We start from the raw sequence: 16,476 nt of genomic DNA, 5'->3' as shown, positions 1-16,476 counted from the left end.
AAAAAGCTAAATATTTCTTACTTTGACACTGAAAGAGGCAGAGGGGGAGTGGGCCAGGGAGAAAAACAGATCCACACGTCCTCTGCATAGTTGATGGGAGATGTTACAAAATGCTTTAAAAAATGGTACCAGCAGAAGAGAATGTCTCACACAGGGCTGCTTTGTGCCAAAGAACATCACTGGGGGGACTGGGGGGGAAATAACCCCCTGCTGTTCACTGGCTTCAGCAACAGACCGGCAGTGGAGGGGATGCCATGGGGGGGCTCTGTGGAGCATGGGTGGGCTAGCAGCCCCCAGCCCTGCTCCATGCTACGGGAAACCAAAGGTTGTGTGTCCACACGTGTGTTTGCCTTTTTTCCCTCTCCCCAGCTCTTGGCTCACATCTGGCTACTGCCCATTCCCATGTGCCGCCCTCAAAGCTTTTTCCTGGGGCTGCAGGCACTGTGCACACTGTGTGGTGATGGCACACAAACGTCACGGGATGTGGAGGTTAAAAGGCTGCGACTGCTGGGGTGCAACTGACCCTGCACCAAGGTAGGCACAGGAAATGTGCTGGGGGACGAAGGGCTCTGAGTCCCATTGTGAGTACGGAAATCCATGGAAACAGTCCTCCAGGCCAAAGGTGGGATCCCTCCATACTGCTAAGAGCCCCTTCGTACTGAGTTCACTATTAAAACGGAGCCACCGACTGAGAACTCGGGTAATAAATAAGATGCCAGGGAGTGAGTGGGAGGCAGCAGCAGCTCAGCTTGGTGCTCCGGAGGCATTTTTGGCACCGGGTGTGAGTGATGGATAAGAGGTCCAGGACACAGGTGGTGATGGTGTGATGAGGGGCTCCAGCTGGGGACAGACGAGGACAGATGTTGGCGGTACCACAGGAGGAACACGACAGCACATGCAGCTTGGTCAAGTAGTGGGAGGTGCTGGAGGGCTATGTACAGGGTGGGTGCTCAATGGGTGCTGCTGCGGACACTGGGCTATTCATGGATCATTCTGACCTCCAACACACGGTGCTGACAGCAAGCAGGGAGCAGCTGGGCCTGCAAATGGCTCCTGGTGGCTCTGTGCTCCCTGATATGGGGATAGCAGAAGCAGGGGGGGATGGCAGCTCGAAACACACCAGTGGACAAAAGCAGTGCTGAAAGACAAGTAATTCCCCAAAACACTGAGCCCTGCACCCAACAACGGGCGGGTGCTGGAGGAAGGGAAATGGCCAGTCTCCGTGGGGCTGCACTCCAGCTGCATCCGATCCAAAGCAGTGCCTTCCCCATCATCAAACGTCTCTGCAAACAGCCTCAGGCAGATCAGAGTGAAGTGGGTGGATGAATGGGTGAAGAAATTTGTGCTGATTTAAAAAAGGGGGGTGCAGAAGGTGTGGGGCAGTGTGTCTGAGGTGGGAGAGGCTATTCCTCAATTTCTCTGGCTGCTGTGAGAAGAGGGTCCTGAAAGCCGTGGCTGTGCCAGGAGCCATCCCGCTGCTCCACTCACCATCCTGAGCCCCAGCTCCACCGGTGGCAGTGCCCAGGGCTCCTCTCGCCACCTCCTTAAGTGTGGCCCAGCAGTTTTAATGAGCAATGGGGCACCCGGTACCTCACCATGCCACATCCTGCTCTGGGGCTGCTCCCCAGAACGTGGCCCCTCTGCATGGAGCCGGCCCTCTGTGCCCCACAGCGAGGCCTCTGGTGCCAGGAGGAGCTCCAGGTCTATAGGTTCTCTCCGGGCTGGTACTGGGGCTCTGTCGAGGTGAAGTAGTCCTCCAGGAAGGCCTGCAAGTACTCAAAGGTGGGCCTCTCCTCAGGGTCCTTCCGCCAGCACTGGCACATGAGGTCGTGCAGTGACTCGGGGCACTCGGGCGGGCAGGGCATGCGGTAGCCCCTCTCCACCTGGTCCAGCACTTCCCTGTTGACCATCCCTACGGAAAGAAGGGCAGCAGAGCCGGGTCACACACTGTGCCCAGCCCATGGGGCGTGGGGTTGGTGCCAGCTCTCACCTGGGTACGGCACCCGGCCCTTGGTGGTCAGCTCAGTCAGCAGGATGCCGAAAGACCAGACATCCGACTTGATGGTGAACCGGCCGTACAGGGCCGCCTCGGGGGCCGTCCATTTGATGGGGAACTTGGCACCTGGATGGGGAGGCAGAGTGAGGAGCTGCTCCCCTCTGCAGCCCACAGACCCCCATCCTCAGGGCCCGGGGCACCGAGCCACCACCATCTAGTCCCACTACCTGAGCCCCGCTCACACCTTGCCGTGCTGTGTACTCATTGTCCTCGATGAGGCGTGCCAGCCCGAAGTCAGCCACCTTGCACACCAGGTTCTCCCCCACCAGGATGTTGGCTGCCCGCAGGTCTCGGTGCACGTAGTTCATCCTCTCCACATAGGCCATGCCAGATGCAATCTGCAGGGCAGTGTGTGGGGACCAGGCTTTGCAGGGGACAAGAGGACCCCCACCATGGCGGGGATGGCTCCGCAGCCAGACCCGACCCAGCCAATGGGAGCCAGGGTGCAGGAGGAAAAGGAAACGGGAACCCACCTGAGCAGCCATATCGACGAGCTGTGGCAGCCGCAGGTACTTGCCCATCTCTCCCTTCAGGAAGTCCAGGAGGCTCCCTGTGAAGAAGACAATGGTCACCAACGAGCAGAGCCATTTCTCTGGTCACCCAGCAGCTCTCCTGTGCTCACCCTTGCTCATGTACTCAGTGACGATGTAGATGGGCTCCTCTGACACCACTGCATACAGCTGAACCAGCTTCTCGTGCCGGAGCTTCTTCATCACCTGGGCTTCCTGTAGGAAGGCCTCCGGGGACATGGTGCCGGGCTTCAGGGTCTTTATGGCCACTCTGGTGGTGCCATTCCAGGTCCCTGCAGCACAGAACACGTTTACAAGGCTGTCCCCTTCCTGCTGCCCCACTGCTGAAGGTGATGACACTGCATGTGGCCGTGGCACCAGGGCCAGAGCTGTCCTTACCCATCCAGACCTCTCCAAAGCAGCCCTGCCCCAACTTCACCTCCAGCCGCAGCGACTCCCGGGGGATTTCCCATGCATCCTTGGCGAGTCCTTGGGTCTGGGGCTTGGATGTGGGGCAGACGTTGGTCAGGCGGTGGCACAAGCCATCAGCATGTTCTAGCACAGCAGGGACAACATGAGTGATACTTCGGCATTTGGATGACATCTTCCTTGCACAACACCTTGGGCACCCACACTCATACCCCTTCTCCTCTTTCTCAAACCCAAGCGGTGTTTCACCAGGGTCTGCCCACCTGCTTCAGTGCCAGCACTGGCATTCCCTTCATAAAACCATCTAGGTTGGAAAAGACCTTTGAGATCACCAAGTCCAACCACCCCATCTCTAAGACACGTCCCTTAGCTCCACATCCACATAACTCAAACACCGCCACGGATGAGGTCTCCACCACTACCACCCTTCCATGAACAAACTCTTCCCAATACCCAACCCAAACCTTCCCTGCCATCACCCAGACCCCAAGGGACGTGGGCAGGGGCTCTGGCCATACGCACTGGAGTAGTAGGCCACCAGCTGCTGCAGGCTGCCGAACTGTGTGCGTGAGGTGATGTAGAAGCCACCGCTGTCCAGCTTGCGGATCTTGTAGTGCTTCACATTGAGCCCCTTGGCGTTGTCGAAGTCGGAAACGGAGAGGCAATAGGCACCTGAGGACACAACCGAGTGGCTCAGGGACTGCGCAGGGACCCCACGGGGTTGGTGCAGCAGGAGCAGGCTGCTGGTCTCACCTCCAAAAAGCACCTCTTATCTATCACTTACAACCACTGCCACAGCCAAGTAGCACTATAAGGCACAGGGAGCAAGGCGGCAGCAACTGGGGGAGGGATGGGAGCTGCAGACCCAGTTATACGCTCCTACATCCTGTTATGTGCATCGCTTCCAGAGCCTGCCTCTGCTGTGCCCACACAGCTGTGATAGCACAAGTCTGGGGCCACAAACAGGGAGAGGGAAGGCTGCTGAATGAACTGCTTCCAATGGAATAAAGTAAATGGTGCCAAGCTCAAAGCATAAAGACAGAAAAAAATAACAAGGAATTTTTTCCAAAGGGGCATTTGGAGCTAGACTAAAGCATGCTTCCAGGTAAGAAAAAGCATCCTCAGAAAGCCAAGCTCTTGAGATCAAACTTGCACATTTGGGAGGAAAAAAACAGGGATAGAGAGTCATTAGACTTGAAAGGGCCTAAAAGTCCATCATTGCCTCCACCTAGTTCTTTGCAACTGAGATTTTGCCATTACACAGAGGCTAAGAAAAAACAAAATTCATTTGCCCAGGGACAAAAATAACACACAAAAAAGCCCAGGAGAGGATGTGGTATTGTTCCCAACATTTCAGAGTTACGTGGGCACATCAGTAGGAAAACCATTAGTGGGTAAAACCAGGCTGTCGTGCATGGGACACCTCTATCTCCAGCTTGGACAAGAATAGAGTATGAAGGGGACATCTAAAAAAGCAAAATATGAGTGAAACTGGGGGTGAATGCAGTGCAGGAGGCTCATTTCCTTTGGTATACCTGTGTCAGTGGGATTGGGACCAGGTGGTGACAAGTGCTGGAGGACCCCTGCAGGGCTGCTCCCAGCACTGTGGCTCTGGCAGAGGAAGGAGGGAAGGGGGGATATGGGGGGGAGTCACCTTTTGTCGTCTCGCTCTCCCGGACCAGGAAGGTTCCCCGGGGGTTTTCAGGGTTGAGCAGCAGCCGCTCGGACTCCCGACGAGTGATCTTCCCGAAGTACCACCTATGGGAACAAGCAGCAGGCTCACAATCGCCGAGCAGAGCTCCGCTCAGCACCCTCACTCCAAAAGCCTCCCAAAAAATGGGTCGCTCGAGGTCGCCCAGCTCCCATGCTTTTGTCATTTGGGCAGCTGTGTGACTTCTGCTTTCCATACGCAGTGGTCACTCTGTGTCACCGGGGTCCTAATCTGCAAATGTAGAGTTTGCAGTTTCCCTGTGCCTGGAGGCAAGGCCACACAAATACACAGAGCTCCATGTGCCTTGAGGAGAGGCAGAAAAATGCTTAACGGGTTTAGAAACAAAACAAAATGAAAAAAAAAAAAAAGCAAAAAATAAAAACAGACAGATGTCCTTCAGGTTTTGCACGGGAGGAGAGGGACAGCAGGGAGGGAAAAGCGCTCAGCAAATGCTTTTGTCATTGTTTGTTTCAAAACTGTCTAAAAATGGCAATTACTCTTCAGCCTGGATGGAGTCTGAGGGCGCGACATAGTTACTGGGGATGTAGCCCGTCTGTCCTGTAGTGAGGGAATGAGCCAGCCACCAGTCACCTTCCCTGCAAGAGAACCAAAACATACTCAGTGTGAAGCCAAAGAGCCACAGCACCCCGGATCGGGCCCTGTCCCACCTCTGGGCACTGCCCCACTGAAATGTGGGATGGGGAAGAGCCAGCAGAGCCCAGTCTGAGGGGACAGCAGTGAGCAGCACCCACACCCAGCCTGCAGCAGGACCCACTCCCCACAGAGACCCCAGGAAGGGCAGCAGTGAGCCCCACCGGCCCCAAATTCTTTAGGGGCTCCCCAGGATGAGCAGCATCTCCATGGTGCTGGTCGCCCATAAAGGAGGGTGTCCTTGCTGGAGAGAAAGCAAGGCAAATACCTTTGGAGCCATCTGAATTTGAGCCGAGTCTGGCTGGAGATTGAGACGCATTGGAAATCCCAGCGAGCAGATAAGCAACAGGCAAAGGGGGAAGGAGGGGAAATGGGAGAAAAGCAACAGAATGATGGCAGTGATTAAAAAAGGCGCCAGGAGAAACAAAAGAAAGCAGAATTTGTTAAACACAGGCTGCAGAAAAGCAACAAAAGGGAGAAAATAAACGAGTGACAGAGAGGGGTGGAACACCGGATCCAGCGGGAACAGGGCAGCCGTGCTGATGCCACGGGGAGGGGGATGAGAGCTGCCCTATGGGCAAAGCCTGGCTGTGGTGCAGTGGGTTCAACCCCTTTGTGGCACAGATGAATACCAGTGTTATCCCCAAGCTCTGGGGCTGCCAAGAGTTGGCCCCAGGTGCTGGCAGGGTGCAGGAGCCTTCGCCCGCTGCGTTCTGTGCCCTCCCCATTACACCCCACAGGCTGCTGGGCAGGAAAGGACAATGAATGAACCCCAGGAGGCGGCTTCCCCTTCCAGGCAGGCAGCAGGGGGTTCCTCCACCACCGCCGTGTCCTCAGCCATCAAAGACAGCCGTTTCATTTATTCTGACCGCCAGGAAGACGGGACTGCAGGGAAACCGCAGCTCCGTGAGAACAGTGCAGCAAGGACCAGAGGGCTGTGGAGGCATGGAGCAGCAGAGCTGCAGCCCAGCACCTCACTGCGTGCCCAGGACAGGGGCAGGAGCTGCCTTGTTTCTGTTCCCACGGGGCCAAAGTGAACGTCTGCTGGGAAATGGCCAAATCCTGACTGGCGGCTCTGTTCCAGCGCGGGCTGAATGGCCGTCATCTGGGAATTCAGCAAAACAAACTATTCCAAAAATGTCGCAGCAGGAGGAGAAAAATCATCATCGGCATCAAAACAAAGCTTTTCAATAATTCCCTGCACAACTCTACCCAGAACACCTTGTAACATCCCTGCTGCCTGACTGGGAAGGGACCAGCTCCTGCTGGGAGCAGTACGGAGATCCTTCCTGCACTGGGTGGGTGTGTTTGGCCATCAGGGAAGGGGAAGGTCGCTGCTGGCCTCTGGCAGTGTGCAGAGCATAGAGCTGCACGCCCAGCCTGGTACAGCAGCTGGGATGCACCAAACACCACACATGAAGGCTTTTTGTGCATAGCCAAAGCCCTGCAATCAGCGCATCCCAAACTTCATGGAGTGGAGCCATTAACAAACAGTGAGTGTTGGAACGAGGACAACAGGGACCCAACCGAAAATGCATTGTTGGGACAGTGCTGGGTCACTGCAGCAGTGCTTACTGTAGACAGCCCCACACCCCCCTGCTTGTTGCAGAGCTGCAGGGCTGTGCTGGGCACGTGCTGTGCATCTGGACAGAGCACACCAGCATTGCATCACTCACCAGCCTGGCCTCTGCCTCATGCTGTGCATCCAGCAACAGATGGATGTGCTCTTATGAGTGGGACATAGAGCAAAGAACCAGACCCTATGGAAGTATCCCAATCCCCAAAGTGACTCATTAAAAAAAGAGGAAATGAAAAAGAAAAAGCAAAAATAAATGGAAAACTAAAAAGACCAGGAAGGATCAGAAACCCAAATGAACCAGGACTGCAGATGGGCGAAACAGACAGGTGGGGTGCAGCTCTGAGTGGGCAGCAGGCAGGCTTTTACCAGGAAGGTCATTAACAGTAATCATAACCCGCAATACACACCTGACATCCACTTTTCTCCTACATGAAAGCATGGCATGCAGAGAGAAAAAACACAGTCAGGACAGAAGCTGAGATCAGAGGCACCGCGGCAGCATGGAGAGAAGCACCTGAGGCAGAGGAGATGCATCCGGGCCAATGAGAAGCAGCTGAGTGCTGATGGGGACAGGGGACCTGGGCTGGCCACAGGACGAGGAAAGGACTGGAGGCAGGTGCAAGGAGGACAGAGGCAGCCCGATGCCTTTGGACATGTCACTGAGAGAAGTGGCTCTCCGCAAGGCTTGGCTTAGGGATCCCCAGAGCTCCCAGAAGGGGTGAAGCTGATGCAGGGTGGGTTGCAGGGACACTCACGTGTTGTTGACAATCTGCAGGCGTTCTCCTTTCTTGAAGGACAAGTCTGTTTCAGTCCGGGACTCGTAGTCATAGAGAGCCACGAAGGTGGTGACACCGCCTGCAACACGGATCGCTCAGGGCACTGGAGGTCCCACGTCCCACTGCCCGCCCTCCAAATCCCAGACAAAGCCCCTAACGGCAGGAGAACCCATCACCATCACAGGAAGCCAGAACCCAATCCCACCCCACAGCTCACAGACACTCCATGCCACACTGACCAGCCAGCGCCCCAGCTCGCTGCGGTGACGTGACGGTGTCAGAAGTGTTGAAGCCCCCGAAGAGTTTGGGCTCGGTGGCCACAGTCCCGAAGGAGCGGCTGGGGGTGCGGTGCGTGTCGGGGGCTGCTGTCTTGTTGGGGGTCTGCGAGGCTGGGAACCCCCCGTGGTGGGTGCTGTCAGGTGGCTCCAGGCTGCGCCGGCGCTGGCTGGGGTCTTTGGGTTTGCTCTTGCTGCTTCCCATGGTGGTGGGCTGGGAGAGACAGAGATGAGTGCGCAGAAGGTGTTTAATAGTAATAATAACATCCCAGCCCAAAAAGAAGAGCTGGATGGCAGAGCTGCTGCAACACGCAGTCACCGCATGGCATGTTGTTCCCGGTGCCCCAAAGCCTTTCCTGCACGCCGTCAGCACTACAGCATCTGTATGGCCATGCTTCTGTGCACAAAAGGGTTTCTGTCAGGTCACGGATGGGACACAGACAAACACTCATAGGCAAGACCCAGACAAATATTCACAAGCTGGGATTCCTCCAAACTCACAGAACCCAGAGCTGCATTTAAATGCTGAGGATGCTCAAGTGAAGCCCAAAGCTCGCAGCAAAGCAAACCCTCGGAAAAACCGAGCGGGAGAAGCTTCAATCAGGAGCAGTTTAAGGCAGTTAGCAGCTAAAGACCAAGGGATTGCTGCTTTATATATAGTCCTGCTTTCCCTTCCACTCAAGATCACGGTCTATAAATACCTCCAAGGTAATGATATAAATGAAGGAAGGGAATTATTCGCAGTCTCCAAAGATGGCTGGATATACAACAGTGTCCTGAAGCTATGGAAGGGAATATTTAGGCTAGATCACGCATAGCAGGATGGAGAAGGGAGGTGGAGAATCTCTCTAGTAAGAAAATCCAGGCAGGCAGGAGCGGAGGCAGGAGAACAGCAGGGAAAGCAGGTTCTTGTGAAGAAGGAAAGCCCCCTCCTGTAACATGAGCCACCCCCATCTCCTCATCCCCTGCTCACCTCCGCAGGGTTCGGCACCCGCTGTGCTGCCGGGGCCGCAGGGATGTGGCCAGGGGCTCGTGACAGCCCACGCGGCTGTGAGCAACGAGCAGCTTCCCCCAGCATGGCACTTCCCCAAGCAGTGAGCACCGGGGCGGGCAGTGGGGGCTGAGCTGCGGCCCTGAGGTGCACCCAGCAGCACCTTCCCAACCCCAGCCCAGAGCACAACAAAACAACCAGACTGCAAAAATAGCCGTGGCCAGCAGCGACAGGATTTGTGTGCAATGTTATTATGTGTGCAGTGTGCCACGGGCGTGCTCGGAGCTGCACACCCAGCTCACATACAGCACAGCTGATACCCGCTGTTTGCACGTCTTGCTCACCCAGCACCAGCAGGAGGGGACCCCCCGGCCATGCCTTACCTGCACGTCCCAGCTACTGCCTGGCCAAGGTGGTGTGTGAGGCCACCAGCAGAGTCAGCTCAGCTCCTGCAGCACACAGACAGACAAACAGACGGGTGTCAGTGGTTCCTTTCCCACTACCCTCACCCACCGCAGGCTGCTGTGCCCACCCTCCTCCTCCTCCTGTTTGCCCACCCATCAATCCCACAGTGTGGGGTTGGTGGCCGACGGCTCTGATCTCTCATGTGTGAAGGGGACAATTCTCTGCTCCACTTCATCACTCCCACCCGGCGCTGGGCGAGGGGACGGCGGGGGGCAGCCCTGGGCAATGCATAGTGCTGGGAGGGCAGGGGGACACATTGCTGCTGGGGCACCCCAACCTCCTGTGGGGTTTTCAATTCTTTCCCAATGGTGGAGAAGCAAAACAGCTCCTCTGGATGTGCCATAGGGTGTTTCCAGCCCCACTGCTTCACATCAGATGGCTGCAGGGACACAGGGACCTTGTCACCAGGGCTGTGAGTCGCCCTCTCCATCCCCAAGAGCACCGATGTGCCATGGCATAAAGCACACACAACGTCCTGATGCACTTCACGCTGCTCCAGCCCCGACCCGAGGAGCCTCGAGCAGCGATGCTCCAGGTTCCCTCCATGCCCAGTGGGCTGCATGGGGCACCCAGCACAGCACAGAGCCACAGGGGCTGCAGCACACGTCCAGCACCTCCAGCTGGGCGCTGTGCCGAGGACATGCCACGCCGCGGGTTTGTTTTGACATCCTTCCCTTCCCCCCCCTTAACCCCCCTGCCAATAAGTTTGGTGGCTATTTTTAGTGCGTTTGATAACGAGCAGTGGCTGATTGACAGCTCTTTACGACTTGAATGGTTTGTAATTTGTACTTGCCTAATATTTGCTGGCAATAATTGCACAGCGAGAGGGAAGGTGGGGGAAGCTGCAGACCCAACCCTGGGCTGCAGCACACACAAATACAGCTGCAACGCGGCTGCACGTGGTCCCCACGTCCCTGGCACTCTCACAGTGGCCCCATGGGAGCATCCCTGGAGTGTCAAAGCGCTCCGTCCCCGAGAGGACACTCAGTACTGAGCTTTGCACACAGGCTCAGCCTGGTCCCCTATTCCCTCCCTGCAAACACCGAGCTGCACATCCCTGCCCAGGGCACGGCAAGCAGAAGAACCCCAGCCGGAGGGCACCCGGCCCTCCCTGCTCCCAAAGCAATTAAAACCGAGGCACACTCAGCTGCACAGCTCAGCTCCCATCACATCACGGCTGCACATCAGGGTGGGAGCGCTGCCCAACAGCACCAATGGCCCCAGGGTTTCTGCCCACCCCCCACAATTACAGCCAGCAAGGCGGGAGGTGGGAAGAGATGGCACCTGTGCCCTACCTTGCAGGGATGCTGTGGAAAAGCAGCAGCGGGGGAAGCGGCTGCTCGGGGTCATCCGTCTCCTGCAGACAGGCTGTGTGCTGCGCCGGGCGGCTCAAGGATACAATGGGAGTTGTGAGAGCCACACCGACAGCAGGGCTGGCAGTAAGGAGGGGGGGGAGGCATGAGCTTATCTTATTTCTTTTGTTTTCTCCCCCTCTCAAAGACACCAACAAAAGACGCTGATTGGGAACAGACGAAACACAGAAATTCCATATTTGCTGCCTTCTGCGCGGCAGAAGCAGAGACCTTGGGAGAATCTGCGACATGCTGGGGCCCAGCCAGACAGTGAGCCTTGGGGGGGGTTATATCTGCCGACATGCCACGTCCTTGGGCTGCCGGGGGTGGGCGCCGAGCAGGCGGGATGGGGCTGTGCTCCTGGACACTGCAGTCGGCAGGAAGATTGGTAAGGGGACACCACGCAGTGCCTCACCACCAGGTTTAAATTCCCCCTCAACTCTGTGTTTCATCCCTTCCCTGCAGCACAGCACGGGAGCTCTGCCTGGAAGAGCTGTGCGTTAACCCCAGCCTGGTTTGCAGCATAGAAAAAACTGAGAGCATCCTTTTGGATATAAGGAGTGGGACGAGGGACCGGCACAGCCCGAGGTTTCCCCCCATGCTCCATCAGCTCACACAGCACAGCACAATGAATGACTGCACCTGTCTGCTGCCAGACTGACAAATGGAGCGGGCAGTGCGCCGGGCAGACAAAGCCATGGTGCAGCACAGAGCTGAGCCCACGGAACCAGGGACAGAAGAACAGGGTGGGAACGCAGCCCCAAGCCCTTGTGCACAACAGGCATCCCTACGGATGGGAGTGGGGATGCGCTGGTGTGAGGCACAGAGCACATGGGAGGGTCATGCAGCAGCACGGGGTGATGGCTGCTGCCAGCCGGGCTTGGCACGGCACAGCCCTGCTCTGCACATCAGTGTGTGCCCCTACACACTGCCCCTAGGGATGCTGCTGAGATTTTCGCTCATTTGGGGGCTGCCAGGATGGATCCTGCAACAGGAGCACCTTGCAGGGCACCGCAGCAGCACCAAACCACACTTCATCGCCAATTCATAAAGCAGGGGAGCAGCTGCCCCTGGGACCCCCACTTCACCCAAGGATGCCATCCCAAAGGCACCTGAGCCAGCACATCCCTGCCCATCCCTCCTTCCCCCCCCCACGACAAATTCATGCAGAGCCATGTGAAGGCATGGTGCAGCTGTGTGCTCCCAGCAGAAGCAATGTGCGGCCGCTCCCATCCCACTCCGTCAACTCCTGTTACATTTAAAGACATCTTAATTAAAGCCTCACAGCCCAACCTGGCAGAGGCTGGTGGGTCACGAAAAGGCAAAGGATAATTAAATGAACCATCCAAATTCACCCCCCCGAGCACAGAGGAGTCACATTTGGTAGCAACGCAGAACGACTTCAAAAAGACGTGTCGAAACAGGAGCTGGAAAGAACAAAACAAACCCCGAGCAGCACAGACACGAGTTATGGATGTTCATCTGGTCAAGAAATGCAGAACCACTGAACCACTTCCAGGGCATCTAAACTGGTGCTCCTCCAGCTGCACATGGAACAAGCACATGGGTCCTGCAAACCCATCCTGAGCTTGCTGTTTGCACATAGATTGCCAGCCCAGTCCCAATCAGCACTACCCAAACAAGCACAAAGCCCTTGGTGTGCATTAGCCCGGAGTGTGCCTCTCCCAGACAGGTGACGAGAGCACAGCTCTCCTCCTGCCCAGCCCAGGAGAGGCAAACAGAGGGAATGCTGCCCCGTGCCCTGGTGCTGTGGGGCCGGGAAGCACTGATGTGAAGCAGGGCCAGCACCGACCTAACCACAGGGTGACGCAGCCTCCTGCTCCCCAAAAGACACCTCAATACCAGCCCAGTGACCACCTGTGGGATCCCTGTGCTAATTCTCATGTTCTGAGCGGCTTTAGAAGAGGAGCACGAAGCCGTGCATTTCAGTTCCCCATTCCTGCAGCAAATTCTCCCACTTCCAGGACAGCTGCAAAAAACGGAGCTCGCTTCTGCTTTCTGCACAGAGAGATCCGCCCGGGGCACTGCAGGGGATGATCACAGTGCCCAGCCCCTCCGGGCTGGCAGCAAAGGACTGACACAAGCAATGGATGCAACCCAAGTGGTGCCACCCACCCATGTGCCACTCGCAGCGATTCCACAGCCCAGAGGGAGGATAGCAGCTCCATGGGCAGCAGCAGGAAGGGGCGAGGAACACGTGGCAGACAGAAAAGCTCCAGATATGAGCAAGTCGCAGTCACCCCGGCCATGCTGGCGTCACTGCTGAAACATTTCCCCACTCAGAACCAGCCCAGCCAGTCCTGCCGGGAGCTGCCCGGCTTCCTCGGCTGCAGCCCCGGGGCACGGACCCCGAAGGGGCCCCGCAGGATCCCTGCTGCTCAGAGCCCTCCAACACACACCCAGAGCTGCAACAGCTGTATTCAGAGCGGGGCCAGAAATCGGCTCCCTCCCTGCCCCACCGCTGGATGGGAGCCCGCGGGCACAGCTCTGTGCTCAGCCGGTCCCACGGCCTCTTCAGCGCAATTTGTCACCAAAACAAAGCTCAGGATACAGCAGAAGCTCAGCTCAACGAAAGGAGAGGTCTGGAAGGACGAGCTGAGATCACACAGAGCCCCTCCGTGTCCCCATGCCCATACAGACACACTGGATGCCCCGGCTGCGCCCTGACAGATGCAGACTGTGCAGGATGCTCAGAGCCAGCCGAGGTGCAGCGCACACTGCTTGCTACAAACAGCCCCAGCAGATGCAAAACAAAGGAAAACGCTGAGCTGGTGGCTTTCAGCCCCGCCACTCCTGGAAGTGAGAACCGGGCTCTGCACACATCCCAGCCCTGCACTGCTCACTCAGGTGCCCAGAACCCCCTGGGTAATAGGAGTCACTGACACGGGACGAGCTGCAGGTACACACAGTTCCTCCAGCTCTCAGCGATGGCCCCACACCCGGTCCCAGTGCTCTGAGCCTGTCCACCCTGGGAGCTTCCAGTGCAGCTCCCCGCCCTGCCCCACGTGCTGATCACCACCAGCACCAGTGGGATTTGGGCCATCCTCATCCCATCCAGCCCCCAGCACAGCACAGCACAGCCTGCACTCACCCCATTCCACAGACACCGGCTCAGCATCCCCACCCATGAGGACACAACCTCACGCCACATGGGGGGTGGCAGTGCAGCTCCCCAGGGCTGCAGTGCTCCCTTATCTCTCAGCGGTTGCTGCCAGGGGAAGGAAAGGGCTCAGCTGAGCAGGGAGGGACTCCAAAAGCTGCTGCCACCGTTCTTTTTTTCCGTATTGCAGAAGTTCTCCAGCACATGGTTCCGCCCTGGGAACATCCAGACCCGGGAGGTGCTGCAGCACCATGGTTCCATTTGGAACTGGGAAACTGCAGCCAGGACAGGGCACAGTGTGGGAGCAGGGACCCCATGTGCAAGGATGGCATGTGGCAGTGGGCACAGCCCAGTGCTGTGAGCCTGCTGTGCCCAGTGACACTGGGCTTTGGAATGGGGAAAGGCAGAAGGGCGAGACTGTGTTATCTCCGAGTGCTGCAGTTCCCCATTTTGCTTTCCAAACCCTTCACCCACGCAGCCAGACGTTGAGACAGGACCCCTCATGTTACACCATGGATATTCCAGCTCCTCCACCACACCTTTGCACAGCACAGCCAGCCTAGGGCTGGGGGCAGCCCTCCGTCAGGTCTGAAGCAAAGCCACCAACCAGACCCCACCTTTCCCAAGGCTTCTCCTCCCTGTATCCCCACCGCTGCTTTTGTCCCCTCCACATCTCCAGCACTGCTTTGCCCCCCGCGTCCACCAGCACATCCCAAGCATTCCCAGCTCTGCACCCAGGAGGGCAGTGAGGAGATCCATAGCCTGGAGGAAAGTCAGAGCAAGACGCAGATTTACAGGTCCTGGTTCCTGGCCCACGTTCAAACCACATGAAATCTGTTTCAAGGCTTTCTTTTCAGACTGTGCATGTGCAGAGGCATGAGCAAAGCAGTGCCACTTCCCTCACACCAAGGTCACGGCACCAGAGCAGGGCTGCACTGAGCACACAGACCACACTGACCAGATCCTTTTTCTCCCTGCCAAGCAGGCTACAGAGCAGACTATCACACAGCATCACACTCGAGGGAGCTGACCCACACTGTTCACCCCACGGCCGCGCTTCCGAGAGGGCTCTAAGCTGAGAAGCTCTGAGGAAGTGAGGTCAGCTGGGAAATGGTTCCCAGAGATAAAGGGCCAAGTTAGAAACCATGCTGCAGAACGGACGGCACAGGAAGCAATAGTGCTGCAGATAGCCCTTGGTGCTTCCCCTGCCATGCCTGGAGCAGCGCAGGGCAGGAGCCATGTGTGGCCGTGCTTCCCTTGAGGCACGTGGGCTGCGTGCTCCAGCCCAGGGCTTACTGCAACTCCTTCTCCATCCAGACATGGCACGTGCTTGCTGGTCATTAAAACATGTCATTGTGAGCCAAGCCTGGAGCCCATGTCCCCTCCGTGCCACCAGTTTGTTCCCTGTGCATGCATCAAGCCTTCACACATCAGACACTGCAAATCACATCCCCTTCCCTTGCTGTGCTGGGACAGACTCACCTGGGTGATTTTCTGTCACTCCAGGACAACGTCATTCAAAAGCAGAGGTATTGTTAGGGCATCTCCATCACATAGGCAACACTGCAAGGCCGCTGACAGTCTAAACAGCAAGCATCACACTTCCTTTTGCTGTGCCAGCCCATAAGCAACCCCAGCTCCAAAATCATCCTGAGCACGAGGTGCTCAGACAAGATCCAGCCCTGGGTCAAAGCTTGGGAATGGGTGCAGCCCACAGTCTGCTAAGCAGAGGTGCAGTGGGAATAGAGGCTGGCTCACAGTGGCACACTGCTCCCCAGGGAGCCTCATCACAGAGACTGAGCAGCAGAGGTTTGTCCATGGGCCAACCATTGAGCCAGCACAAAGCGGCACAAACAAGCAGCAGCAGCAGGGGATCAGCCTGCAGAAGAGTGCAAGGGAACAACAGCATCGCACTGCTCCCAAGCACGAGGTCACCGGCATCCCCATCACATCCTCTGCAGACAGGGGTGAGCACCAGCACTGAAGGAGGAAAAATACCAAACTGAGTCTTTTGTTGCCACATTCCCACAGCTCCGTTTGCATCCAACACTGTTGGATCGGTGCTGTCCCATTCCCAGCACCCAGGCACCCTATGGGCTCTGAACATCACTGAGTGGGGAAAGATCACCCACGGGAGCTGCTTCCCATACCCTCAGACCTCCCGGGCAGCAGAGAGAAGGGACAGTCAGGAGGAAACCACAGCTGCCGTGGAGCTGAGCCGGAGACGGAGCGCACTGCACGGGGTCATGGTCCGGGGGGGGAAAAGTCCACCCAGGCCCCGGCTTGGCTCAGACAAATCCTACGGTGCTTCCCCGCGGCGGGGACACGCACAGCAGCCAGGCTGCTCCGGGGGAGCCTCCCGGCTCCCTTCCCCGGCAGCGCGGGGCTGTGCAGCCTCCCCAGGCGAGGGCACAGTAAAAGCCCGGCCGAGCGCGGCAACGAGCCCCGAATCACCGAGCGAACATCGAGAGGGAAACGGAGCAGGAGACATCAAAGCAGGGGGGCGATGAATATTTCATGCCCTGGCCTACATACAGCCCGGCTCTCCCCGCCCCGCGCTC

At 57.3% G+C, this 16,476-nt stretch overlaps 1 protein-coding gene and 1 pseudogene across 2 annotated transcripts; both read right to left on the bottom strand.

Annotated features, from left to right (window-relative positions):
* Positions 1–6: 6 nt before the first annotated feature.
* On the bottom strand, positions 7–1,662 carry LOC104913993 (annotated as a pseudogene).
* Positions 1,210–14,093, bottom strand: SRC (SRC proto-oncogene, non-receptor tyrosine kinase). 2 transcript variants are annotated; one of them, XM_003211956.4, is made up of 13 exons: positions 13,907–14,093; positions 9,361–9,426; positions 7,951–8,200; positions 7,691–7,790; positions 5,203–5,301; positions 4,649–4,752; positions 3,517–3,666; positions 2,965–3,120; positions 2,679–2,858; positions 2,530–2,606; positions 2,241–2,394; positions 1,991–2,122; positions 1,210–1,912 (listed from the first exon to the last, which is right to left on the bottom strand). In XM_003211956.4, exons 3-13 carry the CDS (start codon positions 8,189–8,191, stop codon positions 1,704–1,706), a joined length of 1,602 nt encoding a protein of 533 aa, XP_003212004.1. In that variant the 5' UTR covers positions 8,192–8,200; positions 9,361–9,426; positions 13,907–14,093; the 3' UTR covers positions 1,210–1,703. The 2 variants fall into 2 exon arrangements, with proteins under 2 accessions (XP_003212004.1, XP_019477708.1); XM_019622163.2 differs by lacking the exon at positions 13,907–14,093 and adding an exon at positions 10,738–10,848.
* Between the last annotated feature and the right edge of the window lie 2,383 nt (positions 14,094–16,476).

This window comes from Meleagris gallopavo, chromosome 22 (assembly GCF_000146605.3).
Source record: "Meleagris gallopavo isolate NT-WF06-2002-E0010 breed Aviagen turkey brand Nicholas breeding stock chromosome 22, Turkey_5.1, whole genome shotgun sequence".
In the NCBI taxonomy this organism is placed as follows: domain Eukaryota; kingdom Metazoa; phylum Chordata; class Aves; order Galliformes; family Phasianidae; genus Meleagris; species Meleagris gallopavo.
The sequence above is the reverse complement of the archived record's forward strand: the minus strand, read 5'-3'. Positions and strand labels throughout refer to the sequence as shown.

Excerpts from the sequence above, each read along its gene's own strand:
- SRC (XM_003211956.4), bottom strand. The coding sequence starts at position 8,191 with ATGGGAAGCAGCAAGAGCAAACCCAAAGACCCCAGCCAGCGCCGGCGC. Across the intron at positions 3,667-4,648 it reads GGAGAGCGAGACGACAAAAG|GTGCCTATTGCCTCTCCGTT; the intron begins GTGACTCCCCCC and ends TTGTGTCCTCAG. Across the intron at positions 2,607-2,678 it reads CACTGAGTACATGAGCAAGG|GGAGCCTCCTGGACTTCCTG; the intron begins GTGAGCACAGGA and ends TCTTCTTCACAG.